The 17,681-nt window shown below is 39.8% G+C and overlaps 1 protein-coding gene across 25 annotated transcripts in view; it reads right to left on the bottom strand.

The window, feature by feature from the left end:
* 4932414N04Rikl (RIKEN cDNA 4932414N04 gene like) overlaps positions 1–17,681 on the bottom strand; it is a 238,794-nt gene that overhangs the window by 113,573 nt on the left and 107,540 nt on the right. For all 25 annotated transcript variants that reach the window (XR_010065211.1, XR_010065212.1, XR_010065213.1 and 22 more), the window contains one exon: positions 16,503–16,573. Coding sequence is in view for 22 of the 25 variants with exons in the window: in XM_063285258.1 (XP_063141328.1) it covers positions 16,503–16,573 (71 nt within the window). In the remaining 3 variants the exon portion in view is untranslated. The remainder of the gene's footprint in view (positions 1–16,502; positions 16,574–17,681) is intronic.

The following is a 17,681-nucleotide window of genomic DNA, read 5'->3' as shown; positions in this document are numbered from 1 at the left end:
GTGAAGGTAATTTAGTAATGCTTTTCAAATGAAATTTAGCCTTGGGAGACAGAAGCAGGCAGATCTCTGAGTTTGAGGCTAGTCTCAGTATACAGAGTGAGTTCCAGGACAGCCAGAGATACACAGAGAAATCCTATCTTGGAAAAAATAAAAAATAAATAAAATAAAATTTAAATCATGCACACATCCAAGCATAAATCTACAAAAATGAATGCCAATTTCAGTTTTACTAAATTAAAACCACCACCTGAAATATATTAAAATCCCATTAAGAAAATGACAAGCCAGCATGTAGAAGAATGCAAATTGACCCATTCTTATTGCCCTGTACAAAATTTAAGTCCAAATGGATCAAGGACCTCTACATCAAACCAGATACAGTCAAACTAATAGAAGAAAAAGTGGGGAAGAGTCTCCATGGGCACTCTGGAAATTTTCCTGAACAAAACACCAATGGCTTATTCTCTAAGATCAAGAATCAACAAATGGGACCTCATAAAACTGCAAAGCTTCTGTAAGGCAAAGGACATTGTCATTAAGACAAAATGGCAAGCAACAGATTGGAAAAAGATCTTTACCAACCCTACACCAGATAGTGGGCTAATATCCAATATATACAAAGAACTCATGAAGTTAGACTCCAGAGTACCAACCAACCCTATTGAAAAATGGGGGTCAGAGCTAGACAAAGAATTCTCAACTGAGGAATATCGAATGGCTGAGAAGCACATAAAGAAATGTTCAACATCCTGGAAAATGCAAATCAAATCAACCCTGATATTCCACCTCACACCAGTCAGAATGGCTAAGATCAAAACCTCAGGTGACAACAGATACTGAGGAGGATGTGGAGAAAGAGGAACACTCCTCCACTGTTGGTGGGATTGCAGGCTGGTACAACCATTCTGGAAATCAGTCTGGAGGTTCCTCAGAAAATTGGACATTCCACTACCTGAGGACCCAGCTATACTTCTCCGGGGCATATACCTAAAAGATGCTTCAACATACAACAAAGCCACATGTTTCACTATGTTCATAGCAGCCTCATTTATAATAGCCAGAAGCTGAAAAGATCCCAGATACCTTTCAACAGAGGAATGGATTCAGAAAATGTGTTTTTCCACATCCTCGACAGTATCTGCTGTCACCTCTGTTTTTGATCTTAACCATTCAGACTGGCGTGAGGTAGAAACACAGGGTTGTTTTAATTTGCATTTCCCTCAAGACTAAGGGTGTTGAACATTTCTTTAGGTTCTTCTCAGTAAGTTGATATTCCTCAGCTGAAAATTCTTTGTTTAGATAGGTATCCCATTTCTAAATAGGGTTATTTGTCTCCCTGCGGTCTAATTTCTTGAGTTCTTTGTATATTTTGGATATTAGACCTCTATTAGATGTAGGATTGGTAAAGATCCTTTCCCAATCTGTTGACTGCCATTTTGTCCTAATGGCAGTGTCCTTTGCTTTACAGAGGCTTTGCAGTTTTGTGAGATCCCATTTGTTGATTCTTGATTTTAGAGCATAAGCCATTCGTGTTTTGTTCAGGAAATTTTCCCTAGTACACATGTGTTCCAGAGTCTTCCCCACTTATTAGTTTGAATGTATCTGGTTTGATGTGGAGGTCCTTGATCCACTTGGACTTAAGGTTTGTACAGGGTTGTAAGAATGTATAGATTTTCATTCTTTTTTTTTTATTTTCATTCTTCTACATGCTGACCTCCAGTTGAACCAGCACCATTAGTTGAAAATGCTATCTTATTTCCATTGGATGGTTTTGGCTCCTTTGTCAAAGATCAAGTGACCATAGGTGTGTGGGTTCATTTCTGGGTCTTCAATTCTGTTCAACTGATCTATCTACCTGTCTCTGTACCAATACCATACAGTTTTTATGACTATTGCTCTGTAATACTGCTTGAGGTCAGGAATGTGATTCCCCAGAAGTTCTTTTATTGTTGAGGATAGTTTTCTGTATCCTGGGTTTTTTGTTATTCCAAATGAATTTGCAAATTGCTCTTTCTATCTCTAAAAAGAATTGAGTAGGAATTTTGATGGGAATTGCATTGAACCTGTAGATTGCTTTTGGCAAAATGCCATTTTTACTATATTAATCCTTCCAATCCATGAGCATGGGAGATCTTTCCATCTTCTGAGATATTCTTCATTGTCTTTCTTCAGAGACTTGAAGTTCTTGTCATTCAGATCTGTCACTTGCTTGGTTAAACTCACACCAAGATATTTTATATTATTTGGGACTATTGTAAAGGGTGTCATTTCCCTAATTTCTTTCTCAGCCTGTTTGTCCTTTGAGTAGAGGAAAGCTACTGATTTATTTGAGTTAATTTTCTACCCCGACACTTTGCTGAAGGTGTTTATGAGGTTTAGAAGTTCTCTGGTGGAACTTTTGGGCTCATTTAAGTATACTATCATATCATCTGCAAATAGTAATATTTTTATTTCATCCATTCCAATTTGTATCCCTTTGACCTCCTTTCACTCTCTGATTGCTCTGTCTAGGACTTTGAATACTATATTGAATAAGTAGGGAGAGAGTGGGCAGCCTTGTCTAGTCCTTGATTTTAGTGGGGTTGTTTCAAGTTTCTCTCCATTTAGTTTGATGTTAGCTACTGGTTTGCCATATATTGCTTTTACTATGTTTAGGTATGGGCCTTGAATTCCTGATCTTTCCAGGACTTTTATCATGAAGAGGTGTTGAATTCTGTCAAATATTTACTCAGCATCTAATGAAATGATCATGTGGTTTTTATCTTTGAGTTTGTTTATATAGTGGGTGAGGATGATGGATTTCTGTATATTGAACCATCCCTGCATCCCTGGGATGAAGCCTACTTGATCGTGAGAGATGATCATTTTGATGTGTTCTTGAATTCAGTTGGCAAGAATTTTATTGAGCATTTGTGCATCAATATTCATAAGGGAAATTGGTCTGAATTTCTCTTTCTTTGGTGGGTCTTTGTGTGGTTTAGGTATAAGAGTAATTGTGGCTTCATAGAAGGAATTTGGCAGTGCTCCGTCTGTTTCTATTTTGTGGAATAGTTTGGACAGTATTGGTATGAGGTCTTCTGTGAAGATCTAATAGAATTCTATACTAAACCCATCTGGTCCTGGGCTCTTTTTGGTTGGGAGACTTAACTCTTTCCAATTCTTTAGGAGTTATGGGGTTGTTTAGATGGTTTCTTTGTTCCTGATTTAACTTTGGTACCTGGTATCTGTCTAGAAAAGTGTCCATTTCTTACAGATTTTCCAGTTTTGTTGAATATAGGCTTTTGTAGTAGGATCTGATAGTTTTTGAATTTCCTCAGATTCTGTTGTTACATCTCCCTTTTCATTTCTGATTTTGTTTGTTTGAATACACTCTCTGTGCCCTCTTGTTAGTCTGGTTAAGGGTTTATTTATCTTGTTCATTTTCTCAAAGAACCAGCTCCTGGTTTTGTTGATTCTTTGTATAGTACTTTTTGTTTCTACTTGGTTGATTTCAGCTCTGAGTTTGATTATTTCATGACTTCTACTCTTCTTGGTTGTGTTTGCTTCTTTCTGTTCTAGAGCTTTTAGGTGTGTTGTCCAGCAGCTGACATGTGCTCTCTCCTGTTTCTTTTTGCAGGCAGTCAGAGCTATGAGTTTTCCTCTTAGCAGTGCTTTCATTGTATCCCATAAGTTTGGGTATGTTGTATCTTCATATTCATTAAATTCCAAGAAGTCTTTAATTTCTTTCTTTATTTCTGCCTTGACCAAGTTATCATTGAGTAGAACATTGTTCAACTTCCATGTATATGTGGGCTTTCTGTCATTATTGTTGTTATTGAAGACCAGCCTTAGTCCGTGGTGATCTGATAGGAAGCATGGGATTATTTCTATCTTTAGAATTTATTATTATTTCCTGAATCTGTTGAGGCCTGTTTTGTGACTGGTCAATTTTGGAGACGGTACCTCGACGTGTTGAGAAGAAGGTATATCTTTTTTGTTTTAGGATGGAGTGTTCTATGAATATCTGTTAAATCTATTTGGTTCATAACTTCTGTTAGTTTTTCTATGTCTCTGTTTAATTTCTGTTTCCATGATCTGTCCATTGGTGAGAGTGGGGTGTTGAAATCTCCTATTAGTTTGTGAGATGTCCATAAACATGCAAGAAGCCTATAGAAGTCCAAATGGTTTGAACCAGAAGAGAAATTCTTCCCGTCACATAGTAGTCAAAACATCAAATGCAAAAAACAAAGACAGAATATTAAAGGCAGTAAGGGGAAAAGGTCAAGTGACATATAAAGGCAGACCTATAAGAATTACACCAGATTTCTCACTAGAGACTATGAAAGCCAGAAGATCATGGACAAATGTCATACAGACCCTATGAGAACACAAATGCCAGTCCAGGCTACTATATCCAGAAAAACTCTAATTAACATGGATGGAGAATCTAAGATATTCCATGACAAAATCAAATTTACACAATATCCTTCTACAAATCCAGCCCTACAAAGGGTAATAGATGGAAAACTCCAAAACAATGAGAGAAACTATGCCACACAGAAAACAAGAATGTAATCTCTTTGCAATAAAACCAAAAGAGAGACACACAAACATAATTCTACCTCTAACAATGAAAATAACAGGAAGTGACAATCACTATTCCTCAATATCTCTCAACATCAGTGGACTCAATTCCCCCAAAAAAGCCATAGACTAACAAACTGGATATGTAAAGAGGACCCAGCATTTTGCTGCATATAGGAAACACACCTCAGAGACAAAGACAGACACTATTTCAGAGTAAATGGCTGGAAAACAACTTTCCAAACAAATGGCCCAAAGAAACAAGCTGGAGTCCCTATTCTAATATTGAATGAAATTGACTTTCAACCAAAAGTCACTAAAAAGATAAGGAAGGACACTTCATATTCATCAAAGGAAAAACCCACCAAGATGAACTCTCAATCCTAAATATCTATGCTTCAAATATAAGGGCACCTACATTCATAAAAGAAACCTTACTAAAGCTCAAGAATACACTTTCTTTTCAGCACCTAATGGTACCTTATCCAATACTGACCATATAATTGGTCACAAAACAACTCTCAACTGACACAAGAAAGATTGAAATAATTCCATGCATCCTTTCAGACCGCCTTGGCCTAAAGCTGGTCTTCAATAGCAGCAAAAGCAACAGAAAACACACATACATGTGGAAACTGAACAACTCTGTACCCAATGATAATTTGGTCAGGGATGTAATAAAGAAAGAAATTAAAGACTTCCTGGAATTTAATAAAAATGTTGACACATCATACCCGAATGTATTGGACACAATGAAAGCAGTGCTAAGAAGAAAATTCATGGCACTTAAGTGCACTTGTAAAGAAAATGGAGAGATCTTATACTAGCAACTTAACAGCACACCGGAGAGCTCTAGAACAAAAAGCAAACTCACCCAAGAGAAGTAGACAGCAGGAAATAACCCCAGGGCTTAAATCAACCAAATAGAAACAAAAAGAACAATACAAAGAATCATCAAAAACAAAATTTGGTTCTTTGATAGCATCAACAAAATAGATAAACCCTAGACAAACTAACTAAAGGGTCCAGAGGCAGTATCCAAATTACCAAATTCAGAAATAAAAAGGGAGACATAACAGAAGCAGAGGAAATTCAAATAATCATCAGATCCGACTTCAAAAACCTATACTCAACATAACTGGAAAATCTAGATGAAATGGGTAGATTTTTAGACAGATATCACATACCAAAGTTAAGTCAAGGACAGCTAAAATTTCTAAAAAGGCCCATATCCCATAATGAAATAGAAAAAGTCATTAAAAACCTCCTAACCCCCCCCCCAAAAATCCCAGGGCCAGATGGAGTTAGTTCAGAATTCTACCAGACCTGCAAAGAAGACCTGATACCAATATTCCTCAAACTATTCCATAAAATAGAAACAGAAGAAACAATACCTAATTCATTCTGTGAAACCACCATTACTCTGATACCAAAATCACACAAGGACCTCAACAAAAACTTCAGACCACACTTGCTTATTAATATCAATGCAAAAATATTTAATAAAATCTTGCAAACAGGTTCCAAGAACACATCAAAACCATCAGTCACCATGAACAATTAAGCTTCATCATAGGATGCAAGGTCCGTTCAATATATGAAAATCCATTAACATTCCACCATATAAACAAACTAAATGGAAAAAAATCGCATGATCACCTCCTTAGATACAGAAAAAGCATTTGAAAAAATACAAAACCCCTTCATGTTAAAAGTGCTGGAGAGATCAGGAATTCAAGACCCATGACTAAAAACCAATTCACTGCAAACCTACAGCCAATATCAAATTAAATGGAGAAATACTTGAAGCAATCCCACTAGAACTGGGGACAAGACAAGGATGCCCACTCTCCCCATATCTATTCAATATAGTACTTGAAGTGCTAGCTAGAACAGTAAGAGAAGAAAAAGAGATCAAAGGGATACAGATTGGCGAAGAAAAATTAAAGGTATTATTATTTGTAGATGATATGATAGTATATGTAAATGACCCCAGAAATTCTGCCAGAGAACTTCTCCGGCTGATAAACTTCTTCAGCAAAGTGGCCAGATATAAAATTAACTCAAATAAATCAATAATCTTCCTTTATACAAATGATAAACAGGCTAAGAAAGAAATTAGGGAAACAAGTCCCTTCACAATAACCACAGATAATATTAAATATCTTAGGGTAACTCTAACCAAACAAGTGAAAGATCTTTATGATAAGAATTTCAATCTCTGAAGAAAGAACTTGAAGAATACCTCAGAAAATGGAGATATCTCCCATGCTCATGAATTAGCAGAATTAACATAGTAAAAATGACCATCCTACTAAAGACAGTCTACAGATTCAATGAAATCCCCATCAAAATTCCAACACAATTCTTCAAAGACATGGAAAGAGCAACTCTGGAAAGGCAAACAACCCAGAATAGCAAAAACAATTCTTAACAATAAAAGAACTGCTGGGGGGTTCTTCTTAACAATAAAAGATCATCATCCCTGACCTCAAAATATACTACAGAGCAATAGTGGTATTGGTACAGAGGCAGACATGTTGATCAATGGAATAGAATTGATGACCCAGAAATAAAACCACACATTTCTGCACACTTGATCGTTGACAAAAAAAGCCAAAAATATACAATTTAAAAAAGGAAGCATCTTCAATAAATGGTGCTGATCTAACTGGCTGTCTGTGTGTAGAAAAATAAAAATAGACCCATATTTGTCACCATGCCCAAAGCTCAAGTCCAAGTTGATCAAAAAAGGACCTCAACATAAAACCAGATGTACTCAATCTAATAAAAGAGAAAGTGGGAAAGAGCCTTAAAATCATTGGCACAGGACGAAATTTCCTAAACAGAACTGCAATAGCTCATGTTCTAAGATCAAGAATTGATAGTGGGACCTCATGAAACTGGATAGCTTCTATAAGGCAAAGGACACAGTTAATAAGACAAATCAGCAACCTACAGATTGGGAAAAAATCTTCACTAACCCCACATCTGATAGAGGGCTAATATCCAAAATATATAAAGAACTCAAGAAGCATCCCGTGGGAGGGAGAGCTGAACCTTCAGACAGGCGGACACGCCTGGGAAGCCAGAAGAGACTGCACTCTGTGCACATCCAGGCGCCAGAGGAAAACACCAAACGCCATCTGGAACCCTGGTGCACGGAGGCTCCTGGAAAGAGCGGCGCAGATCTTCCCGGTTGCTGCCACAGCGGAGAGGACTTAGGCAGTACCCCACGAGCAAACTTGAGCCTTGGAACTGCAGGTAGGACCAACTTTTCCCCTGCAAGAAACCTGCCTGGTGAACTCAGGACACACAGAGGCAAAATTCCTCTAAGGCCGGGCACTTCCTGTGTTTACCGGAAGTCCCACACCGGCGGATCCCGGACCGCAGCAGCTCTCTGCTCCCAAACCCCGTGGGAGAGAGACCTCACCGCCTGATCAGGTGGGCACTCCTGAGGCTGCAGAGCGGAGGAGACCACCAACACTGCCCACCCCTGCCCACATCCCTGGCCCAAGAGGCAACTGTATAAGGCCTCTGGGTTCCCATAGGGGAGGGCCCGGGAGCGGCAGGACCCCTGCGTCTGAGACACTGCCGGAACCTGAAGGAAACAGACCGGATAAATAGTTCTCTGCAACCAAATCCCGTGGGAGGGAGAGCTGAACCTTCAGACAGGCGGACACGACTGGGAAACCAGAAGAGACTGCACTCTGTGCACATCCAGGCGCCAGAGGAAAACACCAAGCGTCATCTGAAACCCTGGTGCACGGAGGCTCCCGGAAGGAGCGGCACAGATCTTCCCGGTTGCTGCCACAGCGGAGAGGACTTAGGCAGTACCCCACGAGCAAACTTGAGCCTTGGAACCACAGGTAGGACCAACTTTTCCCCTGCAAGAAACCTGCCTGGTGAACTCAAGACACAGGCCCACAGGAACAGCTGAAGACCTGTAGAGAGGAAAAACTACACGCCCGAAAGCAGAACACTCTGTCCCCATAACTGGCTGAAAGAAAACAGGAAAACAGGTCTACAGCACTCCTGACACACAGGTTATAGGACAGTCTAGCCACTGTCAGAAATAGCAGAACAAAGTAACACTAGAGATAATCTGATGGCGAGAGGCAAGCACAGGAACCCAAGCAACAGAAACCAAGACTACATGGCATCAGCGGAGCCCAATTCTCCCACCAAAGCAAACACGGAATATCCAAACACACCAGAAAAGCAAGACCTAGTTTCAAAATCATATTTGATCATGATGCTGGAGGACTTCAAGAAAGACATAAAGAACTCCCTTAGAGAACAAGTAGAAGCCTACAGAGAGGAATCGCAAAAATCCCTGAAAGAATTCCAGGAAAACACAATCAAACAGTTGAAGGAATTAAAAATGGAAATAGAAGCAATCAAGAAAGAACACATGGAAACAACCCTGGACATAGAAAATCAAAAGAAAAGACAAGGAGCTGTAGATACAAGCTTCACCAACAGAATTCAAGAGATGGAAGAGAGAATCTCGGGAGCAGAAGATTCCATAGAAATCATTGACTCAACTGTCAAAGATAATGTAAAGCGGAAAAAGCTACTGGTCCAAAACATACAGGAAATCCAGGACTCAATGAGAAGATCAAACCTAAGGATAATAGGTATAGAAGAGAGTGAAGACTCCCAGCTCAAAGGACCAGTAAATATCTTCAACAAAATCATAGAAGAAAACTTCCCTAACCTAAAAAAAGAGATACCCATAGGCATACAAGAAGCCTACAGAACTCCAAATAGATTGGACCAGAAAAGAAACACCTCCCGTCACATAATTGTCAAAACACCAAACGCACAAAATAAAGAAAGAATATTAAAAGCAGTAAGGGAAAAAGGTCAAGTAACATATAAAGGCAGACCTATCAGAATCACACCAGACTTTTCGCCAGAAACTATGAAGGCCAGAAGATCCTGGACAGATGTCATACAGACCCTAAGAGAACACAAATGCCAGCCCAGGTTACTGTATCCTGCAAAACTCTCAATTAACATAGATGGAGAAACCAAGATATTCCATGACAAAACCAAATTTACACAATATCTTTCTACAAGTCCAGCACTACAAAGGATAATAAAGGGTAAAGCCCAACATAAGGAGGCAAGCTATACCCTAGAAGCAAGAAACTAATCATCTTGGCAACAGAACAAAGAGAATGAAAGCACACAAACATAACCTCACTTCCAAATATGAATATAAAGGGAAGCAATAATCACTATTCCTTAATATCTCTCAATATCAATGGCCTCAACTCCCCAATAAAAAGACATAGATTAACAAACTGGATACGCAACGAGGACCCTGCATTCTGCTGCCTACAGGAAACACACCTCAGAGACAAAGACAGACATTACCTCAGAGTGAAAGGCTGGAAAACAATTTTCCAAGCAAATGGTGAGAAGAAGCAAGCTGGAGTAGCCATTCTAATATCAAATAAAATCAATTTTCAACTAAAAGTCATCAAAAAAGATAAGGAAGGACACTTCATATTCATCAAAGGAAAAATCCACCAAGATGAACTCTCAATCCTAAATATCTATGCCCCAAATACAAGGGCACCTACATATGTAAAAGAAACCTTACTAAAGCTCAAAACACACATTGCACCTCACACAATAATAGTGGGAGATTTCAACACCCCACTCTCATCAATGGACAGATCATGGAAACAGAAATTAAACAGTGATGTAGACAGACTAAGAGAAGTCATGAGCCAAATGGACTTAACGGATATTTATAGAACATTCTATCCTAAAGCAAAAGGATATACCTTCTTCTCAGCTCCTCATGGTACTTTCTCCAAAATTGACCATATAATTGGTCAAAAAACGGGCCTCAACAGGTACAGAAAGATAGAAATAATCCCATGCGTGCTATCGGACCACCACGGCCTAAAACTGGTCTTCAATAACAATAAGGGAAGAATGCCCACATATACGTGGAAATTGAACAATGCTCTACTCAATGATAACCTGGTCAAGGAAGAAATAAAGAAAGAAATTAAAAACTTTTTAGAATTTAATGAAAATGAAGGTACAACATACCCAAACTTATGGGACACAATGAAAGCTGTGCTAAGAGGAAAACTCATAGCGCTGAGTGCCTGCAGAAAGAAACAGGAAAGAGCATATGTCAGCAGCTTGACAGCACACCTAAAAGCTCTAGAACAAAAAGAAGCAAATACACCCAGGAGGAGTAGAAGGCAGGAAATAATCAAACTCAGAGCTGAAATCAACCAAGTAGAAACAAAAAGGACCATAGAAAGAATCAACAGAACCAAAAGTTGGTTCTTTGAGAAAATCAACAAGATAGATAAACCCTTAGCCAGACTAACGAGAGGACACAGAGAGTGCGTCCAAATTAACAAAATCAGAAATGAAAAGGGAGACATAACTACAGATTCAGAGGAAATTCAAAAAATCATCAGATCTTACTATAAAAACCTATATTCAACAAAACTTGAAAATCTTCAGGAAATGGACAATTTCCTAGACAGATACCAGGTATCGAAGTTAAATCAGGAACAGATAAACCAGTTAAACAACCCCATAACTCCTAAGGAAATAGAAGCAGTCATTAAAGGTCTCCCAACCAAAAAGAGCCCAGGTCCAGACGGGTTTAGTGCAGAATTCTATCAAACCTTCATAGAAGACCTTATACCAATATTATCCAAACTATTCCACAAAATTGAAACAGATGGAGCCCTACCGAATTCCTTCTATGAAGCCACAATTACTCTTATACCTAAACCACACAAAGACCCAACAAAGAAAGAAAACCTCAGACCAATTTCCCTTATGAATATCGACGCAAAAATACTCAATAAAATTCTGGCAAACCAAATTCAAGAGCACATCAAAACAATCATCCACCATGATCAAGTAGGCTTCATCCCAGGCATGCAGGGACGGTTTAATATAAGGAAAACCATCAACGTGATCCATCATATAAACAAACTGAAAGAACAGAACCACATGATCATTTCATTAGATGCTGAGAAAGCATTTGACAAAATTCAACACCCCTTCATGATAAAAGTCCTGGAAAGAATAGGTATTCAAGGCCCATACCTAAACATAGTAAAAGCCATATACAGCAAACCAGTTGCTAACATTAAACTAAATGGAGAGAAACTTGAAGCAATCCCACTAAAATCAGGGACTAGACAAGGCTGCCCACTCTCTCCCTACTTATTCAATATAGTTCTTGAAGTTCTAGCCAGAGCAATCAGACAACAAAAGGAGATCAAGGGGATACAGATCGGAAAAGAAGAGGTCAAAATATCACTATTTGCAGACGACATGATAGTATATTTAAGTGATCCCAAAAGTTCCACCAGAGAACTACTAAAGCTGATAAACAACTTCAGCAAAGTGGCTGGGTATAAAATTAACTCAAATAAATCAGTTGCCTTCCTCTATACAAAAGAGAAACAAGCCGAGAAAGAAATTAGGGAAACGACACCCTTCATAATAGACCCAAATAATATAAAGTACCTCGGTGTGACTTTAACCAAGCAAGTAAAAGATCTGTACAATAAGAACTTCAAGACACTGAGGAAAGAAATTGAAGAAGACCTCAGAAGATGGAAAGATCTCCCATGCTCATGGATTGGCAGGATTAATATAGTAAAAATGGCCATTTTACCAAAAGCAATCTACAGATTCAATGCAATCCCCATCAAAATACCAATCCAATTCTTCAAAGAGTTAGACAGAACAATTTGCAAATTCATCTGGAATAACAAAAAACCCAGGATAGCTAAAGCTATCCTCAACAATAAGAGGACTTCAGGGGGAATCACTATCCCTGAACTCAAGCAGTATTACAGAGCAATAGTGATAAAAACTGCATGGTATTGGTACAGAGACAGACAGATAGACCAATGGAATAGAATTGAAGACCCAGAAATGAACCCACACACCTATGGGCACTTGATTTTTGACAAAGGAGCCAAAACCATCCAATGGAAAAAAGATAGCATTTTCAGCAAATGGTGCTGGTTCAACTGGAGGGCAACATGTAGAAGAATGCAGATCGATCCATGCTTATCACCCTGTACAAAGCTTAAGTCCAAGTGGATCAAGGACCTCCACATCAAACCAGACACACTCAAACTAATAGAAGAAAAACTAGGGAAGCATCTGGAACACATGGGCACTGGAAAAAATTTCCTGAACAAAACACCAATGGCTTATGCTCTAAGATCAAGAATCGACAAATGGGATCTCATAAAACTGCAAAGCTTCTGTAAGGCAAAGGACACTGTGGTTAGGACAAAACGACAACCAACAGATTGGGAAAAGATCTTTACCAATCCTATAACAGATAGAGGCCTTATATCCAAAATATACAAAGAACTCAAGAAGTTAGACCGCAGGGAAACAAATAACCCTATTAAAAAATGGGGTTCAGAGCTGAACAAAGAATTCACAGCTGAGGAATGCCGAATGGCTGAGAAACACCTAAAGAAATGTTCAACATCTTTAGTCATAAGGGAAATGCAAATCAAAACAACCCTGAGATTTCACCTCACACCAGTGAGAATGGCTAAGATCAAAAACTCAGGTGACAGCAGATGCTGGCGAGGATGTGGAGAAAGAGGAACACTCCTCCATTGTTGGTGGGATTGCAGACTGGTAAAACCATTCTGGAAATCAGTCTGGAGGTTCCTCAGAAAATTGGACATTGAACTGCCTGAGGATCCAGTCATACCTCTCTTGGGCATATACCCAAAAGATGCCTCAACATATAAAAGAGACACGTGCTCCACTATGTTCATCGCAGCCTTATTTATAATAGCCAGAAACTGGAAAGAACCCAGATGCCCTTCAACAGAGGAATGGATACAGAAAATGTGGTACATCTACACAATGGAATATTACTCAGCTATCAAAAACAACGAGTTTATGAAATTCGTAGGCAAATGGTTGGAACTGGAAAATATCATCCTGAGTGAGCTAACCCACTCACAGAAAGACATACATGGTATGCACTCATTGATAAGTGGCTATTAGCCCAAATGCTTGAATAACCCTAGATCCGTAGAACAAAGGAAACTCAAGACGGATGATCAAAATGTGAATGCTTCACTCCTTCTTTAAATGAGGAAAAAGAATACCCTTGGCAGGGAAGGGAGAGGCAAAGATTAAAACAGAGACTGAAGGAACACCCATTCAGAGCCTGCCCCACAGGTGGCCCATACATATACAGCCACCCAATTAGACAAGATGGATGAAGCAAAGAAGTGCAGACCGACAGGAGCCGGATGTAGATCGCTCCTGAGAGACACAGCCAGAATACAGCAAATACAGAGGCGAATGCCAGCAGCAAACCACTGAACTGAGAATAGGTCCCCCGTTGAAGGAATCAGAGAAAGAACTGGAAGAGCTTGAAGGTGCTCGAGACCCCAAAAGTACAACAATGTCAAGCAACCAGAGCTTCCAGGGACTAAGCCACTACCTAAAGACTATACATGGACTGACCCTGGACTCTGTCCCCATAGGTAGCAATGAATATCCTAGTAAGAGCACCAGTGGAAGGGGAAGCCCTGGGTCCTGCTAAGACTGAACCCCCAGTGAACTAGACTATGCGGGGAGGGTGGCAATGGGGGGAGGTTTGGGAGGGGAACACCCACAAGGAAGGGGAGGGGGGAGGGTGATGTCTGTCCGGAAACCGGGAAAGGGAATAACACTTGAAATGTATATAAGAAATACTCAAGATAATAAAAAAAAAATAAAAAAAAAAGAAATACAAAACAAACAAGCAAAAAAAAAAAAAGAACTCAAGAAGCTTACTACCAAAGCAAACAAACAAAACCAAACAAAACAAAACAAAAAACCCCAAAACAAATCAAAACAACAACAAGAAGAAAAAAGGTGAACAACCCAATCAAAAAATGGGATATAGAACTGAGAATTCACAACAGAGGAATCTTGAATGGCTGAGAAGCACCTAAAACATGTTCAAAGTCTTTAGTGATCAGAGAAATGCAAATGAAAACGACCCTACACCAGTCAGAATGGCTAAGATCAAAAACTCAGGTGACAACACATGTTGGCGAGGATGTGGAGAAAGAGGAACACTCCTCCAATGTTGGTAGGATTGCAAACTGGTGCAACCACTCTGGAAATCAATTTGGAGGTTCCTCAGAAGATTGGAAATAGAGCTACCTAAAGACCCAGCTATGCCACTCTTGGGAATATACCCCAAAGATGCCCCACCAGGCCACAGGGGCATGTGTTCCACTATGTTCATAGCGGCCTTATTTGTGATAGCCAGAAGCTAGAATCAACCCAGATGTCCAGGACAGAAGAATGGATACAGAACATGTTGTTCATTTACACAATGGAATACTACTCAGCTATTAAGAATAAGGGCATCCTGAGTTTTGCAAGCAAATGGGTGGGACTAGAAAATATCCTGAGTGAGGTAACTTAGACCCAAAAGGACATGCACGGTATGTACTCATTATTAAGTGGATATTAGCCAAAACAATTTTTAAAAAGGTACAGAAAACCCAAGATACAGTCCACAACTCAAAAAGGTCAGCAAACTAAAAGGCCCAAGTGAGGACAGCTCAGTCCCACTTGGGAAGAAGAAGAAAGCAGCCACAAGAGGGTAGGGAGGGAGGAACAGGGAAGAGAAAGGAGATAGGATAGGGGAGGAGAGGGGAACATGATCTGGTATTGGGTGGGAGAAAAGGACTGAAGCCCTGAGGGCCAGCAGAAAGAATGGAAATAGGATACCTCGGGAGGAAGGAGGTTGGGATGACCCTCTAGAGTGTACCAGAGTCCTGGGAAGTCTCAGGACTTAAAGGGGGGGACCCTAGATGAAACGCCCTACAGTGGGGAGAGGGAACTTGTAGAGCCCACCTCCAGCAGAAAGACAGGGCATCAAGTAAGAGATGGGGTTCTATCCCACAGTCAAAGTTCTGACCCATAATTCTCCCTGTCTGAGAGAAATGCAGGGATGGAAAAGGAGGTCCAGGGCAGGCCTGAAGTGGGATCCAGCTCCAGGGGAAGCCCCGAGACCTGACGCCATTACTGAGGCTATGGGGCATTCACAAAAGGGACCTATCATGCCTGTCCTCTGAAAGACCCAACAAGCAGCTGAAAAAGTCAGATATGTGCCCCCAACCAATGAACAGAAGCTGCTGACCCCTGTGGTTGAATTAGGGGAAAGCTGGAGGAAGCTGAGGAGGAGGGCAACCCTGTGGGAGGACAAGCAGTCTCAATTTACCTGGACCCCCAAGATCTCTCAGATCACCAACCAGGCAGCAAACACCAGCTGAGATGAGGCCCAACACATATACAGCAGAGGACTCCCGGGTCTGGGTTCAGTCAGAGAAGATGCACCTAAACCTCAAGAGACTGGAGGCCCCAGGAAGTTTAGAGGACTGGTGGGGTGGGTGGGCTGGGGACATCCTCATGGAGGGGGTTGGGGTTGGAGGGTGGACAAGGAAGGGAATAAAATCTGAAGTCTAAATATAAATAAATAAATATTTTAAATCAAAGGAAACTCTTATTGGAACAGTCCATGTCATAGATCATCACTGACTAGAATTGTCGCAGTGACAGAGATCATTTTGACAGAAGAGGAGGATGTGTAGAAAGTAAATCCCTTACGTAATTTGCTTATTCACAGAACTGTAATTTGACCTTAAGTAACTGGCATGTTATGGAGTTGATTCACTTACAGGATCTAGTAATTTTCAGAAAAATATGGAGCAACAGAACTAAGATACTGTTTAGTTTTAAATGGAGGTTTCTAAGAATATTCTAAGAATTAGAAGATGGTAAAATATTTTTAAAAATAAACACAAAATTAGAATTATTCTACACAGTGGTATGTAATTATATGAGTGTGCCTATGCTATCTTGTTAAAGAAAGTGATACATTTACATACCAATGAACGAGCATTTCCATGGTTGTCATGTCTTTGTTGTTCTGACCATATTATTTCTTTGTCTGGAATTGCTGTTGAACACACATTTACACAATACCAGTTATAATGCAGTAGTACAAAACATGAAAATATTACATGGAAATAACTAGAAGTGTCTAAACTTAGTTACAATAAGTGGTGAGTTTTTATCTTCCCAAGTCATGGTTTCTAGAAACCATGTGTGTGTATGTGTGTGTGTGTGTGTGTGTGTGTGTGTGTGTGTGTGTGTACGTGTGTAATGTGTAGCTGTAAATTTAATATCTTAGACGGTGCTGGGAATCACTCAAGGTTTACATACAGAGGCTTATCACGCATTTGTGATACCTGGGTATTGTTGTGCAAGGTCTTGTCTGTTATGCTCAAACAGAAATAATAGTGGATGGATAAGGAAGGAAGGAGCCCCAAGATCAGTGTATGCGGGGAACAGATAGCAGAGGAGGAGGAGAGGGGGGCAGAGGGAGAGAGGAGGAGGAGGGGGGAAAGGCAGAGGTAGAGCAAGAAAGGGTAGAAGAGTTGGAGGAGTAGTACTTAGGAAGAGATTTGATGGGCAAGCATCAAAATATAAATTTTATAATTTATAATTACACACACCAACAGATAATTTTTAAAAATATTTATTTATTCATTTACTCGTGTGTGGGTGTGTGTCTGTCTGCCTGTATGTCTGTATGTCTGTGTGCATAGGTGCTCAACATGAATGGCCCACATGGAGATTTGAAGAAAACCTAAGAGTCATTTTCTCATGCTACCTTGTGGGATACAGGAATGAGCTCAGGTCATTAGGTCTGTGCATAGTCTCCTCTGACCAACCAGCTTTCTCACTGGCTCGGGTGAATTTAGAAGAGAAAAATGATTACATTTGTCTATGTTTCATTCTATATTATGCTGTAATGTTTATATTCTATCATATGATCTGTACCAAGAGGACAGACTATGACAGCAGAGACTAAATGCAGTGACAAACTAAATAGAAGAAAAAGGAGAAATCAAAATCACAGCCTCCTAAGCCTTGTACAATTATTGTGTTGTTCAGGATAGTTCTGAATTACCAAGGTTAGGCCAACATTGGTCTCAACTTCTGGTTGTATCGGAAAATGCAAGAAGTTCAATTCTTTCCACCTTTCCAATAATTATTTGCTG

This window comes from Rattus norvegicus, chromosome 3, assembly GCF_036323735.1.
Source record: "Rattus norvegicus strain BN/NHsdMcwi chromosome 3, GRCr8, whole genome shotgun sequence".
NCBI classification, from domain to species: domain Eukaryota; kingdom Metazoa; phylum Chordata; class Mammalia; order Rodentia; family Muridae; genus Rattus; species Rattus norvegicus.
Note: the sequence above shows the minus strand (reverse complement) of the source record. Positions and strands in the feature narration are given on the sequence as shown.